Source organism: Chiloscyllium plagiosum, unplaced genomic scaffold, assembly GCF_037043375.1.
Source record: "Chiloscyllium plagiosum isolate Xiang-an unplaced genomic scaffold, Cpla_swu_hap1 HiC_scaffold_15, whole genome shotgun sequence".
Taxonomy (NCBI): Eukaryota; Metazoa; Chordata; class Chondrichthyes; order Orectolobiformes; family Hemiscylliidae; genus Chiloscyllium; species Chiloscyllium plagiosum.
In genome coordinates, this window is record NW_028270153.1 from 16,933,600 (window position 1) to 16,952,772 (window position 19,173).

General features: G+C 43.8%; 1 protein-coding gene across 1 annotated transcript in view; it reads right to left on the minus strand.

Moving 5' to 3' along the window:
• Nucleotides 1-19,173, minus strand: part of plcg1 (phospholipase C, gamma 1) — a 119,293-nt gene that overhangs the window by 89,246 nt on the left and 10,874 nt on the right. Inside the window, exons 4-8 of the mRNA XM_043710716.2 lie at nucleotides 15,353-15,437; nucleotides 13,903-13,986; nucleotides 10,349-10,371; nucleotides 7,841-7,913; nucleotides 6,660-6,761 (exon numbers count right to left, since the gene is read on the minus strand). Of these exons, the coding sequence (XP_043566651.1) occupies nucleotides 6,660-6,761; nucleotides 7,841-7,913; nucleotides 10,349-10,371; nucleotides 13,903-13,986; nucleotides 15,353-15,437 (367 nt within the window). The remainder of the gene's footprint in view (nucleotides 1-6,659; nucleotides 6,762-7,840; nucleotides 7,914-10,348; nucleotides 10,372-13,902; nucleotides 13,987-15,352; nucleotides 15,438-19,173) is intronic.

A 19,173-nucleotide genomic window follows, 5' to 3' on the forward strand; every position in this document is an offset into this window, starting at 1 on the left:
TGGCAAATGGGACTAGATTATTTTAGGATACCTGGTTGGCATGGACCAGTTGGACTGAAGGGTCTGTTCCATGCTGTACAGCTCTATGACTCTATGAGATAGCAGTTAATAAAGCATACAGTATCCAGGAGCGAGTCATACACTTTCTCTTCTCCATGAAAAGATTCCCATTTTTATAACTCAGCACTGGAACCTTTCTTGTAAATCTCATCTGCACTCTCTCTAGTGCTTCCACACGGTCGAGGATTCTGTGGTTCTATGACTGGAAAGCACATTAATGGCACATGTGGTCTGTGCGGCTCAGTAGCAGGGCATATTTTCTGTTGGGAGGGCATATTATTGGGCTTTGTTTGTTTTTACTAGGTCCTGCATTGATGACACAATTTGTTTACTTTTCCTTTCAAAGCTCCCAACCATGAAACCTCCATTTCCTTGTCTTGACTTTAGTGTGGGGGTTCATTTGGTAGCACTTCTACTTTTAGTGCCTGAAGGCTGTAGATTCAAGATGCACTCTAGGACTTGGGCACAGAACTCAAAAAGGTGATACACAAGAGCATTACTGAGGGAGTGCTGTACTATCAAAGGTGCTATATTTTGGTTGGGACGTTAAACTCCAGCACCAATTGCCTCATGTATGTAAATGATCCCACAGCACTCTTAAAAGATAGCAGATACATTATCGCCAATGTTCTGAACAATATTTATCCCTCAATGAATAACATAAAAACAGATTATCTACTATTTGTCACATTGTGGTTTATGTTTATTGCTGTGTGCTAAGTGCTCTATTTCCTACATTTACAATTGTAACATTTTTAAATTATTGTTCTCAGAATAAGGGTATCACTGGCTAGATCAGTGTTTATTGTCTATTCCTAATTTTTTTTTAAACTTGCGAGACATTAGCGTCGCTGGCTGGGCCAGCATTTATTGCCCGTCCCTAGTTGCCCTTGAGAAGGTGATGGTGAACTGCCTTCATGAACCACTGTAGTCCTCTTGCTGTGAGTTGACCGTCAATGCTTTTAGGAAGGGAATTTTAGGATCTTAACCCAGCGACAGAGAAGAAACAGCAATATATTTCCAAGTCTGAGTGGCTTGCAGTGGTGGTGGTGTTCCCATGATTCTGCCACCCTAGACCGCCTCGATGGAAATGGTTGTAGGTTTGTGTGGTGCTAAGGATCTTGGTTAATCTTGCAGTCCATCTTGTAGATAGTACATACTGCTGCTGTTGAGCGTTAGTGGTGGAGGGAGTGGATACTTGTGGATGTGGTGCCAATCAAGTGGGCTGCTTTGTCTTGAACGGTGTCAAGCTTCTTGAGTGTTATTGTCCATTCGGAAAAGTAGGGAATATTGCATCACACTCCTGGCTTGTGCCTTGTAGACGCTTTGGGGAGTCAGGAGGTGAGTTACTCGCTGCAGTATTCCTATCCTCTGACCTGCTCTTGTAGTCAGTCTATTTATGTGAGAAGTTCAACTGAGTTTCTGGTCAATGGTAACCCCAAGGATGCTGATAACAGCAAATTCAGTGATGGCAACACCATTGAATGTCAAGGAGCAATGTTTAGGTTATCTCTCGTTGAAGATGGTCATAGACTAGCATTTGTGTGGCATCAGTCTTACTTGCCTCTTGTCAGCCCAAGGCCAGATCTTGTTGTCTTTGAACATGGACTGCATCAGTATCTGAGGAGTCACAAATGGTGCTGAACATTGTGCAATCATCAGTGAACATCCCCACTTCTGACCTTACAATTGAGGGAAGACCATAGATAAAGCAGCAGAAGAGGGTTAAGGCCTAGGACACTACTCTGGGGAACTCCTGCAGAGATGTCCTGGAGCTGAGATGACAGACTTCCAACAACCACAACCATCTTCTAACGTGCCGGGTATGACTTGAACTTGCCCCTTGATTACCATGGATTCCAGTTTTGGTAGGGCCCATTTTCATACCCGGTTGAAAGTGGCCTTGATGTTGTTACTCTCACCTCGCCTCTGAAATTCCATTTACAAGTTTGCTGACAACACCACTGCAGTGGTGTGGATCTTAAACAACAACGAGACAGAGTACTGGAAAGAAATAGACAACTTCGTGGCATGGGTGTAAAGATGACAATCTCGCCCTCAATGTCAGCAAAATGAAGGAGCTGATCATTAACTTCAGAAAGCAGAGTGGAGGGCACGCCCATGTCTGTATCAATGGTGCTGAGATGGTTGAGAACTTCAAGTTTCTCGGAGTAAATATCACCAACAATCTGTCCAGGTCCATCCACGGTGATACCACAGTCCAGAAAGCATGCCAACATCTCCACTTCCTCAGAAAGCTGAGGAAATTCGGCATGTCCACAATGACTCTTACCAACATTTATAAATGTACCGTAGAAAACATCCTATCCAGCATCACAGCTTGGTCAGGCAACTGCTATGGCTAAGGCCACAAGAAGTAACACAGAGTTGTGAATACAGCCCAGTTAATCACAAAAACCAGCCTTCCATCCATTGACTCAGTCTACACTTCCTGCTGCCTTGGGGAAGCAATCAATATAATCAAAGACCCCCCTCCGACCCTACATATACAAGATCTAAAACAGCTTCTTCCCCACTGTTATCAGACTTATGAATAGACCTCTCATGTATTAACATTGATCTTGCTCTGCACCTAGCTGTAACACTATATTCTGACTTCTGTTCTATTAACTTGATGCACATATTCAAGGTATCATTTGTCTGGTTCGCATACGAAACAATACATTTCACTGTATCTCAGTTCATGTGACAATAATAAATCAAATTAAATCAAAATCAGCTCTTTTGTCCATGTTTAGACCATAAGACCATAAGACCATAATACATAGGAGTGGAAGTAAGGCCATTCGGCCCATCGAGTCCACTCCGCCATTCAATCATGGCTGATGCGCATTTCAGCTCCACTTACCAGCGTTCTCCCCGTAGCCCTTAATTCCTCTAGACAACAAGAATCTATCAATCTCAGCCTTGAAGACATTTAGCGTCCCGGCTTCCACTGCACTCCGTGGCAATGAATTCCACAGGCCCACCACTCTCTGGCTGAAGAAATGTCTCCGCATGACCCCCTCTAATTCTAAGGCTGTGTCCATGGGTCCTAGTCTCCTCGTCTAACTGAAACAATTTCCTAGCATCCACCTTTTCCAAGCCATGTATTATTTTGTACGTCTCTATTAAGTCTCCCCTTAATCTTCTAAACTCCAACAAATACAATCCCAGTATCCTCAGCCGTTCCTCATATGTTAGACCTGTCATTCCAGGGATCATCCGTGTGAATCTCCGCTGGACACGTTCCAGTGCCAGTATGTCCTTCCTGAGGTGTGGGGACCAAAACTGGACACAGTACTCCAAATGGGGCCTAACCAGAGCTTTATAAAGTCTTAGTAGTACATCTCTGCTTTTATATTCCAACCCTCTTGAGATAAGAGACAACATTGCATTCGCTTTCTTAATCACGGACTCAACCTGCATGTTTACCTTTAGAGAATCCTCGACTAGCACACCCAGATCCCTTTGTGCTTTGGCTTTATTAATTTTCTCACCATTTAGAAAGTAGTCTATGCTTTTATTCTTTTTGCCAAAGTGCAAGACCTCGCACTTGCTCACGTTAAATTCCATCAGCCATTTCCTGGACCACTCTCCCAACCTGTCTAGATCCTTCTGTAGCCTCCCCACTTCCTCAGTACTACCTGCCTGTCCACCTAACTTCGTATCATCAGCAAACTTCGCTAGAATGCCCCCGGTTCCCTCATCCAAATCATTAATATATAATGCGAACAGCTGTGGCCCCCAGCACCGAACCCTGCGGGACACCGCTCGTCACCGGCTGCCATTCTGAAAAAGAACCTTTTATCCCAACTCTTTGCCTTCTGTTAGACAGCCAATCCTCAATCCATCCCAGCAGCTCACCTCGAACACCATGGGCCCTCACCTTGCTCAGCAGCCTCCCGTGTGGCACCTTATCAAAGGCCTTTTGAAAGTCTAGATAGACCACATCCACTGGGTTTCCCTGGTCTAACCTACTTGTTACCTCTTCAAAAAATTCCAACAGGTTTGTCAGGCATGACCTCCCTTTACTAAATCCATGTTGACTTGTTCTAATCAGACTCTGCTCTTCCAAGAATTTAGAAACCTCATCCTTAATGATGGATTCTAGAATTTTACCAACAACCGAGGTTAAGCTGATTGGCCTATAATTTTCCATCTTTTGCCTTGATCCTTTCTTGAACAAGGGGGTTACAACAGCCATCTTCCAATCATCCGGGACCTTTCCTGACTCCAGTGACTCTTGAAAGATCTCAACCAATGCCTCTGCTATTTCCTCAGCCACCTCTCTCAGAACTCTAGGATGTATCCCATCGGGGCCAGGAGATTTATCAATTTTAAGACTTTTTAACTTTTCTAGCACTATCTCTTTCGTAATGGCAACCATACTCAACTCAGCCCCATGACATCCTTTAATTTTTGGGATATTACTCATGTCTTCCACTGTGAATACTGACGCAAAGTACTTGTTAAGTTCTCCTGCTATTTCCTTATCTCCCATCACTAGGCTTCCTGCATCAGTTTGAAGTGGCCCAATGTCTACTTTTGCCTGTCGTTTGTTTCTTATGTACTGAAAGAAACTTTTACTATTATTTCTAATATTACTGGCTAGCCTACCTTCATATTTGATCCTCTCCTTTCTTATTACACTCTTTGTTATCCTCTGTTTGCTTTTGTATCCTTCCCAATCTTCTGATTTCCCACTGTTCTTAGCCACTTTATAGGATCTCTCTTTTTCTTTAACACATTTCCTGACTTCCTTTGTCAGCCAAGGTTGTCTAATCCCTCCCCGGTTAATCTTTCTTTTCTTGGGAATGAACCTCTGTACAGTGTCCTCAATTATACCTACAAACTCCTGCCATTTTTGCTCTACTGTCTTCCCGGTTAGCCTCTGCTTCCAGTCTATTTTAGTCAGTTCCTCTCTCATGCCCTCATAATTACCTTTATTCAACTGTAACACCATTACATCCGATTTTGCCTTCTCCCTTTCAAACTCCAGACTGAACTCTATCATATTATGGTCGCTACTTCCTAAGGGTTCCCTTACTTTAAGATCTTTTATAGAGTCTGGTTCATTGCAAAGCACTAGGTCCAGAATAGCCTGCTCTCTTGTGGGCTCCATGACAAGCTGTTCCAAAAAGCCATCCTGTAAGCATTCCATGAATTCCCTTTCTTTAGATCCACTAACAACATTATTTACCCAGTCCACCTGCATATTGAAGTCTCCCATGATCAATGTAACCTTGCCTTTCTGACATGCCTTCTCTATTTCCCGGTACATGTTGCGTCCCTGGTCCTGACCACTGTTAGGAGGTCTATACACAACTCCAATTATGTGTGTTTTTTTTTATCCAGCAATGCAAAAAATTGCCCCAGGTATGTCATGCACACAAAAAGCAGGACAAATCCAACCAGGCTGATTACCACTCCACCAGTTCACTCTCGATCATCAGTAAAGTGATGGATGGTGTCATCAGCAGTGCGATCAAGCACTGAACCAAGGCTGTAAGGAGGTCAGGAGCAGAGTGGCCCTGGGTGTCACTGAGGTTATTGTTGAGGTGCTGCTTGATCGCACTGCTGATGACACCATCCATCACTTTACTGATGATCGAGAGTGAACTGGTGGAGTGGTAATCAGCCGGGTTGGATTTGTCCTGCTTTTTGTGTGCATGACATACCTGGGGCAATTTTTTGCATTGCTGGATAGATGCCAGTGTTGTAACTGTACTGGAACAGCTTGGTCCGGGGAGCAGCATGTGCTAGAACACAGGTCTTCAGCATACTTGTTGGAATGTTGTCAGTGCCCATAGCCTTTGCAGTTTCCAGTGACTTCAATCGTTTCTTGATATCACATACAGTGAATGGTCCCTGAGAGGCTGGTGGTGAACTGCTTTCTTGAACTGCTATCCCCCTTTTGGTATAAGTACAAACTCTTAGAGAGGCTATTCAGGATTGTGACCCAATGACACTGAAGTAATGGTAATACATTTCTAAGGCTGGATGGTAACTCGCTTGGTGAGGGGAGCTTGCAAACAATGAATCAGTTGCCTGCTGGATTGTAGAGGTCCATAGGTTTGGAGTATCAGGTGCTTTGTTGACTTTCTGCAGTGCATCTTGTAGATGGTACACACTGCTGCTATTGTGCATTGGTGGTAGCGAGAGTGAAAGTTTAAGGCGGTAGATTAAGTGGGCTGCTCTGTTCTGGACGCTATTAAGCTTCTTGGAATGTTCTCGGAGCTACATGCACTCACGCAAGTGTGCAGTATTCCATCAGACTCCTGACATCAGCTCTAGAGGTGGAGGACAAGCTCTGGAGAGTCAGCAAGTGAGTTATTGCCCATCTCGGAATTTCCAGCATTTGTTTTTATAATCACAGCATTTACATAGCTCGTTTGCATTTCAAAAGTATGCTCCAAAAAGTACTTTGGTGTCTGTAAAAAACACTTTGGGATTGTCTATGGTCATTGAAGTTGCTATATTAATGCAAGCTTTTCCTTCCTTCCTGCTGACAGCATGGTAAAAGTACTTCATGGTGAAGCTAAATGACTCAAGCACACAACCAATAGGATGTGCTTTACAGCTGGAGGCAATCTTACCTCATCGAGGCAGAAATATGGATCGTCAATCTCGCGGAGTGGATCGCGAAGGTAATTGAACATGAACTCTCGCACTTGGTGGATATCTGTCGCCCACAATTCCTAGACACCAAAAAACACAACATTAGCATTGCTCAGGAGCGATGTATGTCCCAAAAATCCCACGTTAAAGAACATTAAGTCAAGAAAACTGATAGTGATCATTAAGGCAGAGTCAAAGGCTAGATAAATCATTATGAAATAGAACAATGAGTACTGAGTGCCGTGTCTGAATTCTCCTACAAATATACGGTCGTCACCTGGTCATCCACTGGCATTGAACATTTTCACTCAGCACAGAATCTGCAAATAGCAGGAATGCTGCTCCAATATGTTAACACCAAATACTTGCCAGCTGCCCACTCTCGGACAGTTTTTCATTTCTCGCATGAGTAGGTGGGGAGCAGAAGGATACAAATGCTTAGGAATTGACCGACAGGTTTAGACAGTACATTTGGATCGGCTCAGGCTTGGAGGGCCGAAGGGCCTGTTCCTGGGCTGTAAATTTTCTTTGTTCTTTGTTGTTCTTTTAAAAGCTTTCATGGAATTGGAGTGTTGTCTGTCCCCACCTCCTGCTCCCCAGAGTTGAGGAGAAACTTCTTCACCCAGAGAGTGGTGGGTGTATGGAATGCTCTGCCCCAGAGGGCTGTGGAGGCCAAGTCTCTGGATACTTTCAAGAAAGAGTTGGATAGAGCTCTTAAGGATAGTGGAATCAAGGGTTATGGGGATAAGGCAGGAACAGGATACAGATTGAGGATGATCAGCCATGGTCATAATGAATGGTGGTGCTAACTCGAAGGGCAGAATGGCCTACTCCTGCACCTATTGTCTATTGATACTTGAATCCCCTAAAAACGAGCCTGAAGGTTACATAAGGACAGTATTAACCTCTGGATAACCAGCTCAGTGACATTACCACCATCTTCCCCATTTTCTCGCTTTAAGAAATACATTGCCAGCCTTCCCTCCTGCTCGGGAGATTAACTTGATGGAAGGAGAAAGAAAATAGTTCAGTGCTAACTGAAAAACCCCTCAGGGAGAAGCTTTGCTCTATTAAATCTGGAAAGTATGTAGTGATGACAGACACTAACTGGATAGTGCATGGCTGTTCTTAACTCTGTGAGAGGCCTGATCTCACTCACCTTCTGATATTCCAGCAGGAATTGCTGAAAATCCTGCAGCGAGACTTGGCTGAGTTCAGGTCTGTCACAGCTCCTGTGGAACAGAAAGATCACATGTTATTTGGGAATAGCCAGAAGTAGCTGACAAATCAGTTCAATCACAGCAAAATACAGCAGAGGCTGAAAATCTGAGAAACAGGTGTAGAAAACGCTGGAGAAACTCAGCAGGTCTGGCAGCATCTGCAGAGAGAAAACAGCGTGAATGTTTTCAAGTCCGGTATGATTCGGAAGTGATCAATCACTTCGACCATTGCCTTTGAGAGAGTGGTTACTCGATCATTTTTGTTTGCTTCACTTAATTAAAAACTATAACGAATCTAAAGAGTAGTTTAGTGCAGAGCCTGGGATAGAGGGCGAGGATTTAGGAGTACAGAAGGACACAAAATAGAGGACCCGGGGCCTTACCTGGTGGGGGGCCCCAGGCCAGAAGCAGCACTGGAACCTGTCATTTCTATTTTAGTTAAAAATCACACAACACCAGGTTATAGTCCAACAGGTTTAATGGGAAGCACTAGCTTTCAGAGTGCCGCTCCTTCATCAGGTGATTGTGGAGGACACAACTGTAAGACACAGAATTTATAGCAAAAGTTTACAGTGTGATGTAACTGAAATTATACATTGAAAAATACCTTGATTATTTGTTGAGTCTATACATTGAAAAATACTCAACAAACAATCAAGGTATTTTTCAATGTATAATTTCAGTTACATCTCATTGTAAACTTTTGCTATAAATTCTGTGTCTTACAATTGTGTCCTCCACAACCACCTGATGAAGGAGCGTCGCTCCGAAAGCTAGTGTGCTTCCAATTAAACCTGTTGGACTATAACCTGGTGTTGTGTGATTTTTAACTTTGTACACGCCAGTCCAACACCGGCATCTCCAAATCATGATGTCATTTCTATTGTTTGTAAACCCTCCAGCAGAACAACATGGTGCTTCAGTGAGTGGTCTGGCCCTGAGGCAAGCTGCTCAAACCAATGGGTGAGGTGATGCAACTTGGCATTAGCTCCTTTGTTACCTCTCGACTTGGCTATTCCACTAGACTTCCATCCCATCTCCCACATTCTACCTCCTTTGAATCTGAAGTCATCTGCCCATTTCGTAACTTGTGCCAAGTCCCATTCCTACCCTGTGCTCACTGACCTACATCGGCTCCTACTTAAGCAATGTTTTAATTTTAAAATTCTCATCATTGTTCTCAAATCCCATTATTGTCTCAGCCCTCTCTATGCCTGTTACCTCTACAACTCTCTGAGATAACCGCACTCCTCTTAATTCTGGAAGGTCAGATATTCCAGATTATAATTGCCTTCAGTTGCTTCGGTCCTGGGCTCTGGAATACTTTCCCTACACCTCTCTGCTTCTCCATTTTGCTTTCTTCACCTTAAAACCTACTTCTCTGACCAAGCTTTTGGTAATTTTATCTAATATACCCAAAAGTGAAACAAAGAACTGTAGATGCTGCAGATCTGAAACAAAACCAGAAATTACTGGAGAAATTCAGCAGGTCTGGGAGCATCTGTGGAGAGAAAGCAGAGTTAATGTTTCAGGTCATTTTGAACTCTTGATCTGAAGCTTTTGGTTACTGCACAGTCATCATGGGGCTTCCTGCATCTCATTAAGGACTGATTAAATTAGCAGTTAACTATTGATGCATGGAGCTGAGTAGTTTTGCTATATGTACCACTTTTTATTTGCCATTTTGTCAAGGGTGAGAGTGACAATTACCAGCAGTGGGTGTCTTGAGCAATGAAGTACGGTCTCCAATAGGAACACCACAGTGTAGACAATGTTCTCTGATTAGCCTATCTCAGTCTAATGTTTAACAGCTCGAGAGTTGTGTCCTTTAACCTCCAGACCACCAAAGCAAGCCACCCAGATCAGAATTAGGTACAGTAAGGAAATACTTCTTCATGTTTTGGACAAATGAACAATTTTTATTTTACTGCCAATCCTGAGCAAACCATGTTGAGATTAATGCACTCATTCTAAGTGGTGGTAATTACAACATAAAACACCAAAATGTTTTTGTTTTTTTAAATTCATTCACGAGATGTGGGCATCTTTGGCTAGGCCAGCATTTATTGCCCTTCCCTAATTGCCCAGAGGGCAGTTAAGAATCAACCACATTGCTGTGGGTCTGGAGTTACACATAGACCACACCAGCTGAGGATGGCAGTTTCCTTCCCTCAAGGACATTAGTGAACCAGATGGGCTTTTCCAACAATTGACTTATGATCATCGTTAGACTCTTCTTTCCAGATTATTTTTTAATTGAATTCAAATTCCACCATCTGCCATGGCGGGATTCGAACCCCAGACTCCAGAACATTATCTGGGTCTCTGGATGAGCAGTCCAGCGATAATACCGCTAGATCATCGCCTCCCTAATTAACTGGTGATCTAGAAGACCCTTTAAAGTGATACTTTGTCCCGAATGGTTACAAGTATTATTCTCCACTTACCTTTGAAGAAAGCGAACTTCCATCTGAGGAAGGGAAAGAGAAATAAAATCAGAAACAAATACTTTTTACACGGATGCACACAAAATCAAGCCTTCTCCATCTTAACACACTCTGGTTGCAACGTGCCAATGTCCAGTCTGCATACTGCAGCGAGGACATTGATATTGATGACCTTCTAGTGAGGAATTCCTCTCTTCATCTTTTCTTGACCCATAGGGAAACCGTATGAGGATCTCAATCCCCACACAGTAACATTGCCAGTTTAGACAGTCGAGAGCGGCAGTTTCACTTTAGTTTCTTTCCTTCTCTACCTGCCCTGGTTTTGCTTAAAAAAGAATGAACTTGCATTTACCGAACCCCTTTCATAAATCTCAGGACGGATCTTCCACCAAACACGTGTCTCTGAAGTGCAGGTCCCAGTATGAAACAGGTAGACAATTTACACACAGCAAGCTCCCATTTCAAGCAATAGGGTTAGTGATGGATTAGCCACATTTGTGAACACTGGAGACTGGAACTGAGAAGGGCAGAGCTGGGAATTCCTGGTGGTAGCTTATGTGCCAGTTTGCTGGCAGCTTTCTGCTTCTGGGCTATTTTTAAACGGGGAGGTCAGGCCTGATGAAGGTTATGTGTTTGCAAGCAATGGCATAATTAAAATGCCAACTGTGGTCTCTGACAATCTGGAGCATGGCAAATGCCTGAAGACTAGGGAGAGGGTGACCAATGGTCCAGAATCAGCTTGAAGCGTTCCCCTCGCTGCCACTACACCAGCAAGGCCACAGGCTGTGCTGCAGAGTGGCTCCTGCAGCTGTGGCCATTTGAAAAATGTGGAGGGGTGATGACCCCAACCTCCTGGTGTTCTGGCTTCCCAAGCTCTCTCCCTCACTCCCCACCATGGTCTTTAATTGTGTGGTGAGAGCGCCCTCTGGCTATTCATCACAAAATCACGGCTTGCGCCTGACGCTGATGGAGCCAGGAGCCAGAAATGATCCCAATATTGGAGTCATAGAGATGTACAGCATGGAAACAGACCCTTCAGTCCAACCCAACCAGATATCCCAACCCAATCTAATCACACTGCCAGCACCTGGCCCATATCCCTCCAAACCCTTCCTATTCATACACCCATCCAAATGCCTTTTAAATGTTGCAATTATACCAGCCTCCACCACTTCCTCTGGCAGCTCATTCCATACACGTACCACCCTCTGCGTGAAACGTTGCCCCTTAGGTCCCTTTTATATCTTTCCCCTTTCACCCTAAACCTATGCCCTCTAGTTCTGGACTCCCCGACCCCAGGGAAAAGACTTTGCCTATTTATCCTATCCATGTCCCTCATAATTTTGTAAATCTCTATAAGGTCACCCCTCAGCCTCCAACGCTCCAGGGAAAATAGCCCCAGCCTGTTCAGCCTCTCCCTATAGCTCAGATCCTCCAACCCTGGCAACATTCATGTAAATCTTTTCTGAACCCTTTCAAGTTTCACAACATCTTTCCGACAGGAAGGAGACCAGAATTGCACACAATATTCCAACAGTGGCCTAACCAATGCCCTGAACAGCCACAACATGACCTCCCAACTCCTGTATTCAATACACTGACCAATAAAAGAAAGCATACCAAACACCTTCTTCACTATCCTATCTACCTGCGACTCCACTTTCAAGGGCTATGAACCTGCACTCCAAGGTCCCTTTGTTCAGCAACACTCCCTAGGACCTTACCATTAAGTGTATAAGTCCTGCTAAGATTTGCTTTCCCAAAATGCAGCGCTTTGCATTTATCTGAATTAAACTCCATCTGCCACTTCTCAGCCCATTGGCCCATCTGGTCCAGATCCCGTTGTAATCTGAGGTAACCTTCTTCACCGCCCACTACGCCTCCAATTTTGGTGTCATCTGCAAACTTACTAACTTTACCTCTTATGCTCGCATCCAAATCATTTATGTAAATAACAAAAAGTAGAGGACCCAGCACTGACCCTTGTGGCAACCCTCCACCACCACCCTCTGTCTTCTACCTTTGAGCCAGTTCTGTATCCAAATGGCTAGTTCTTCCTGTATTCTGAGAGATCTAACTTTGCTAATCAGTCTCCCATGGGGAACCTTGTCGAATGCCTTACTGAAGTCCATATAGATCACATCTACTGCTCTGACATCATCAATCCTCTTTGTTATTTCTTCAAAAAACTCAATCAAGTTTGTGAAACATGATTGCCCACACAGAAAGCCATGTTGACTATCCCTAATCAGTCCTTGCCTTTCCAAATACATGTACATCCTGTCCCTCAGGATTCCCTCCAACAACTTGCCCACCACCAAGGTCAGGTTCACTGGTCTATAGTTCCCTGGCTTGTCTTTACCGCCCTTCTTAAACAGTGGCACCACGTTTGCCATCCTCCAGTCTTCCGGTACCTCACTCGTGACTATCGATGATACAAATATCTCAGCAAGAGGCCCAGCAATCACCTCTCTAGCTTCCCACAGAGTTCTAGGGTATACCTGATCAGGTCCTGGGGATTTATCTACCTTTATGTGTTTCAAGACATCCAGCACTTCCTCCTCTGTAATATGGACATTTTTCAAGATGTCACCATCTATTTCCCTACAGTCTAAATCTTCCATGTCCTTTTCCACAGTAAATACTGATGCAAAGTACTCATTTAGTATCTCCCCCATTTTCTGTGGCTCCACACAAAGGCTAACTTGCTGATCTTTGAGGGGCCCTATTCTCTCCCTAGTTACCATTTTGTCCTTAATATATTTGTAAAAACCCTTTGGATTCTCCTTAATTCTATTTGCCAAAGCTATCTCATGTCCCCTTTTTGCCCTCCTGATTTCCCTCTTAAGTACACTCCTACTTCCTTTATACTCTTCTAAGGATTCACTCGATCTTTCCTGTCTATACCTTACATATGCTTCCTTCTTTTTCTTAACCAAACCCTCAATTTCTTTAGTCATCCAGCACTCCCTATACCTACCAGCCTTTCCTTTCACCAGTCCTGAGCCAAAGATGAAAATTCTGCCTGATAATCAATCTTCATAATGTGGTTGAGAGTTGTCTATGGTTCAGAGTTAACAGGGAGAAGTCCTTCTTTGGAACAGTGCTACACAACCTTTCATGCCCACTTAAAGGGAAATACCAGGCCCTAGTTTCATGTCATCCGAAAGGCTGCACCTCACACAGTGCAGTGCTTCCTCAGCTTACACCAAGCCCACCTTCTATTTGAATCAGTTCATTCGAGTCAGACTAATGGATCAATTTTGGGACTCTCTGACTTACTGCTATTCCAGCTCATCCCTAAACAATGACATTAAAGCAAGAACGTTATCCAAAACCATAGTTAAGAATCTTTCATTCCTTCAAGTACACAATGACATCCAGACATCCGTAAATAATGTGGCACTTAGCCCATTTCTTATTGGTACCAGGACAATCAGTGCTTTCAGCAACTTGATGTAGAAACACTGACTGTCCTTCAGAAGGACTTTGGGATGTACTTCAAACATGACAGTTCTTCATTTTAAAACCCATGCATCATGCTTGGCACTTACATGTTTCTGAGCATCGAACATCAGGCTCCGATAGAGCTGAGCAAACTGGCAGTAAGTGACATCCCCACTCCGCAACTCCATGTCCTAAAGGCATAAGAAATCATCAGGGAACTGAAGTTATGTCACCTTATTCCCAGTACAAAACACAATCTAATGTTACTGTTACATAGCACCATTCTGGAGAAAATGAGGACAGGAAACTTCACTTCCTCCAGTTGAATTTGTAACTAAAGTTGACAAGCAGGAAGCTGGAAGCATCAGGAGGTAGAGAAGTTAACATTTCAGGTGTAACCCTTTTTCAGGACTGGCTACAAAAGCATCGAATTCTCCACCTCCTGATGCTGCCCGGCTTGCTGTGTTCTTCCAGCCTCCTGCCTGTCTACTTTGGATTCCAGCATCTGCAGGTTTTTTTTGTCTCTAACTGCATTTGTATCTAAAGCAGACATTTCTGGAAATGAAAGGCCACAAATAATGCTGTCAGGAATAATACCTCACCTCATTATTGAGCAGCAAGCAATCATGTAGTAATGACATCAGTTGCTACAGCAACACATCGAAGTTAATGGTTGCAACAGGATCATAAAGCAAGCATTGGTCAATTCACGTTCTCTACAGCTGGTCTAGGATTCTCTCATGCACATTGGTTGTCATACACAGAGTTACCTAACACAGGCACACAACTGGAGCACCTTATATACAGCATCATATAAGAACAGTGAATGGTGCAGCATGATATAGAGACAGTGGATGGTACAGCAACATATAGAGACACTGAGTGGTGCAGCATGGTATGGAGATAATGATTGTACAGCATAATTTAGAGACACTGAATGGTGCTGTATAGTGTAGAGATAATGGCAGTACCGTATCATATAGACACATGGTATAGAGACAGTGGGGAGTACTGTATGGAATGGAGACACTAGACAAGACAACAATGTTTGGAGATTCTGGATGGTGTATAAATTCTATCGTGACAGTGGATAGCCAAACAGTATATGAGGACACTTGATGACAAACAGTTTGACTGGTGACTCTCGTAGGTAATGTTCAAATGAAAAGCACTCAGGCATCGGCAACAGTGTCAGTCAAACCAAGGGTGAGCAGAGAACAGAGGTCAGGTTAGACTCGGAGACTGAGTGGAATCTGGGGGAAAAATGCAGAAGCTGAACAGGTGGAGGCTTAGCAGGACTGGGAAAAAAAACCAAGCAGGGTAAGAGAACGAAAATAAAAGCAAGATTTCTTTATCAAATCATCTTGTTTGTTTTCGTAGGACTAAATGATAAATATTTTATAGAAGAATAAATGAGGTCTGGTTGCTTCAGTGTGCCACATGGTTAGATAACACCAATTGGCAGCATTATGTTATAAGCAACAATTTAAAATAAGATAAACAGATTAAATAAAATTTCTTTGAGAAATGAAGTAAGTTCAGAAAGAAGTAAATTACTGTAATCTTTTCCCGTAGAAATCTCATGTTGGGCACTCGATAGTTGACTTGAGCCAACATGTTCTTCAGATCCTTCACCGTGATCCTAAAAGGCAGGAAATATACTGTTATCCATGAGGAATTTTGGTTTGTAGCATGTAATGTGGTTGGTTACTGAGGAGTTACTGCTTCTCCAACCCTTGAAGCAACAACCCAAAGACGACAGCTGGCTAACGGAAGCATTCATGAAGGCATTGGACTTTTTCTTTGGATATGAATAGTGTGCACAGAAAAGGCAAGAGATTGACATCAGATAATCCAGCCAGGCTGGATAATAGAGCCAGTGCCGGCATGATGGGCCGAACAGACTCCTTTTGCATCATAAAAATCCTGTGATTTTGTGGTAACTTGCACACTAAAAAGTGGTGTCCATGCTGTTTGCACATCCTGACCCATCCAGAACTACGTATCAGTTGGGTTGTCTGGACAAGTGAATCATTTCCCTGGACAGAAATAAAAAGAATAGGGAAAGTAACGTTCACCCAGAGGCTGCTGTCAACCGGTAACACTGCCTGATGTTGTGTGAACAGGGAATTCTCTGGTCTCAGTTATGGAATCAAACAGAGGAGTTAGAAGTATTTAATTTTATTTACAAACTTAGAATGTGGCCATCTTTTATTTTCTATGCCTGATATTATACTTCTTGGTAACGTTTGGGCTGGGTCTTTATAATTTATAAGGACGGTTTGTGCTAAACAGTGATGTTCCAAGTCTGCTCAATGTCTAACATTATGCAGTTCAGCATCCCGTTCTGTAGAGGAATTCCACATCACTCAGGGAAAACTTGACACCTTTGTCCAGCATGGCCTACAGTGCAATACTTACAAACCTACACACAATAAAGATGCACAGACACACAGATAGCACTGACACACAAACAGTTAATACACGCCACAGTGTTCATTGGCTGCGAGGCTACTATGCAAGTATCTTCAGATATCAAAGGGTTATTAAAGTTGGGTAATACAGTTCACAGAATCCCTACTATGTGTAAGCAAGCCATTCGGCCCATCAAATGCACATCAACCCTCCAAAGAACACCCCACCCAAACCACACTCCTGCCCTATCCCTGTAATCCTATATTTACTGTGGCTAATCCACCCAACCTGTGCATCCCTGAACACAATGGGCAATTTAACATGGCCAATCCTACTAACTTACACTGGACTGGGGGAGGAACCAAAGTACCTGGAGGAAACCCATGTAGAATGGGGGAAGGGGGGAAGAATGTGCAAACTCCACACGGACAGTCGTCTGAGGCTGGAATCGAATCCGGTCCCTGGCACTGTAAGACCGCAGTGCTAACCACTGAGCCACCATGCCATCTTGTTCGACACAACATTTTCCAATTTGTCAGCGATGAGGACGGATAGTCTGGATTATTCGATCTTCATTGTTAAATAGGTGATGTGGAAGCCTATTAGAGTCATAGATTCATAGAGATATACAGCATGGAAACAGACCCTTCGGTCCAACCCCGTCCATGCTGACCAGATATCCCAACCCAATCTAGTCCCACCTGCCAGCACCCGACCCATATCCCTCCAAACCCTTCCTATTCATAAACCCATCCAAATGCCTTTTAAATGTTCTAATTGTACCAGCCTCCACCATTTCCTCTGGCAGCTCATTCCATACCTGTACCACCCTCTGTATGAAAAAGTTGTTCCTTAGGTCTCTTTTATATTTTTCCCCTCTCACCCTAAACCTATGCCCTCTAGTTCTGGACTCCCTAACCCTAGAGAAAAGACTTTGCCTATTTACCCTATCTATAGAACATAGCACAGAACAGGCCCTTAGGCCCACGATGTTGTGCCGAGACTTAATCCTAATGTAAAATATAGTAACTTAACCTACACACCCCTCAACTCACTGCTATCCATGTGCATGTCCAGCAGTCACTTAAATGTCCCCAATGACTCTGCTTCCACCACCACAGCTGGCAACGCATTCCATGCATTCACAACTCTCTGCGTAAAGAACCTACCTCTGATGTCTCCTTTATACCTTCCTCCTAATATCTTCAAATAATGACTTCTCGTACCAGTCATCCTGCCTTGGGGAAAAGTCTCTGGCTATTGACTATATCTATTCCTCTCATTATTTTGTACACCTCGATCAGATCTCCTCTCTTCATCCTTCTCTTCAGAGAGAAAAGTCTGAGCTAATTCAACCTTTCCATGCCTCTCATAATTTTGTAAACCTCTATAAGGTCACCCCTCAGACACTCCAGGGAAAACAGCCACAGCCTGTTCAGCCTCTCCCTATAGCTCAAATCCTCCAACCCTGACAACATTCTTGTAAATCTTTTCTGAACCCTTTCAGGTTTCACAACATCCTTCTGATAGGAAGGAGACCAGAATTGCACGCAATATTCCAACAGTGGCCTAACCAATGTCCTGTACTGCCGCAACATGATCTCCCAACTCCCGTACTCAATACTCTGACCGATAAAGGAAAGCATATCAAACGCCTTCTTCACTATCCTACCTACCTGCGACTCCACTTTCAAGGAGCTATGAACCTACACTCCAAGGTCCCTTTGTTCAGCAACACTCCTTAGGACCTTACCATTAAATGTATAAGTCCTGAAAAGATTTGCTTTCCGAAAATGCAGCACCTCGCATTTATCTGAATTAAACTCCATCTGCCATTTTATAATATCAATGCCACAGTAAAATGGAGGCTGTGGAACACAGTGGCTATTGCCCCTGCCTCTAAGCCAGAAGCACTAGGTTCAGATCCCATTCTCGGGTTTGATGGCTAAGGAAGCTGGCTGCAGCCAAGAATACCAACCGGCAAATCCTTCCAACACACACAGATTGGGAGAGGTGCCTCAAAAGCTGTGTGAAGTAAAGAAATCTGGTGTTTCCACAGTCAGCTCCATAGCTCTATGTTACAATATACATGTAAAAGTCCATGCTACCATGGCAACTCAGACTTTCCTGAGTGAACCATAACACACATCATCATAGTCAGATTCAGCTAACAGAGCACAAGTTGCTTGAGTCCCTACTGTTCTAAGCAGCTCACTATTCACTCTTCTCCTGCACTTGAGTACACGTTACAATAAAACCTAATTCTAATTCAATACTGTATGTTCACTTCCTGGACTGCTGTGCAGCTCAGAACGCATGACATAGGAACAGGGCCACTGAGCTTGAAAGAGGTTTTCTAAAAGCAAGAAAACACAAAACATTTATTTTGAACTGCAGTATATACCCCCCACCCCCTCCCCCTCCACCCCATCCCCCAAATCTGAGTGGTCGCCACATGATTTATCTGATGATTTATCTGAAATACTAACGCTTGTTTTTCTCTCCACGAATGCTCTAGGAGAAAGTGAGGACTGCAGATGTTGGAGGTCAGAGGTGAAAATGTGTTGCTGGAAAAGCGCAGCAGGTCAGGCAGCATCCAAGGAGCAGGAGATTGACGTTTTGGGCATGAGCCCTTCTTCAGGAATGAGGAAAGTGTGCCAAGCAGGCTAAGATAAAAGGTAGGGAGGAGGGACTTGGGGGAGGGGCGTTGGAAATGCGATAGGTGGTCGGAGGTTAAGGTGAGGGTGATAAGGTGAGGGTGATAGGCCGGAGTGGGGGTGGGGGGCGGAGAGGTCAGAAAGAAGATTGCAGGTTAGGAAGGTGGTGCTGAGTTCGAGGGTTGGGACTGAGACAAGGTGGGGGGAGGGGAAATGAGGAAACTGGAGAAATCTGAATGCTGCCTGGCTTCCTGTGGTTCCAACACTTTCCGCTACAGAATTTACTACTGGTTCTCCCACCAATCT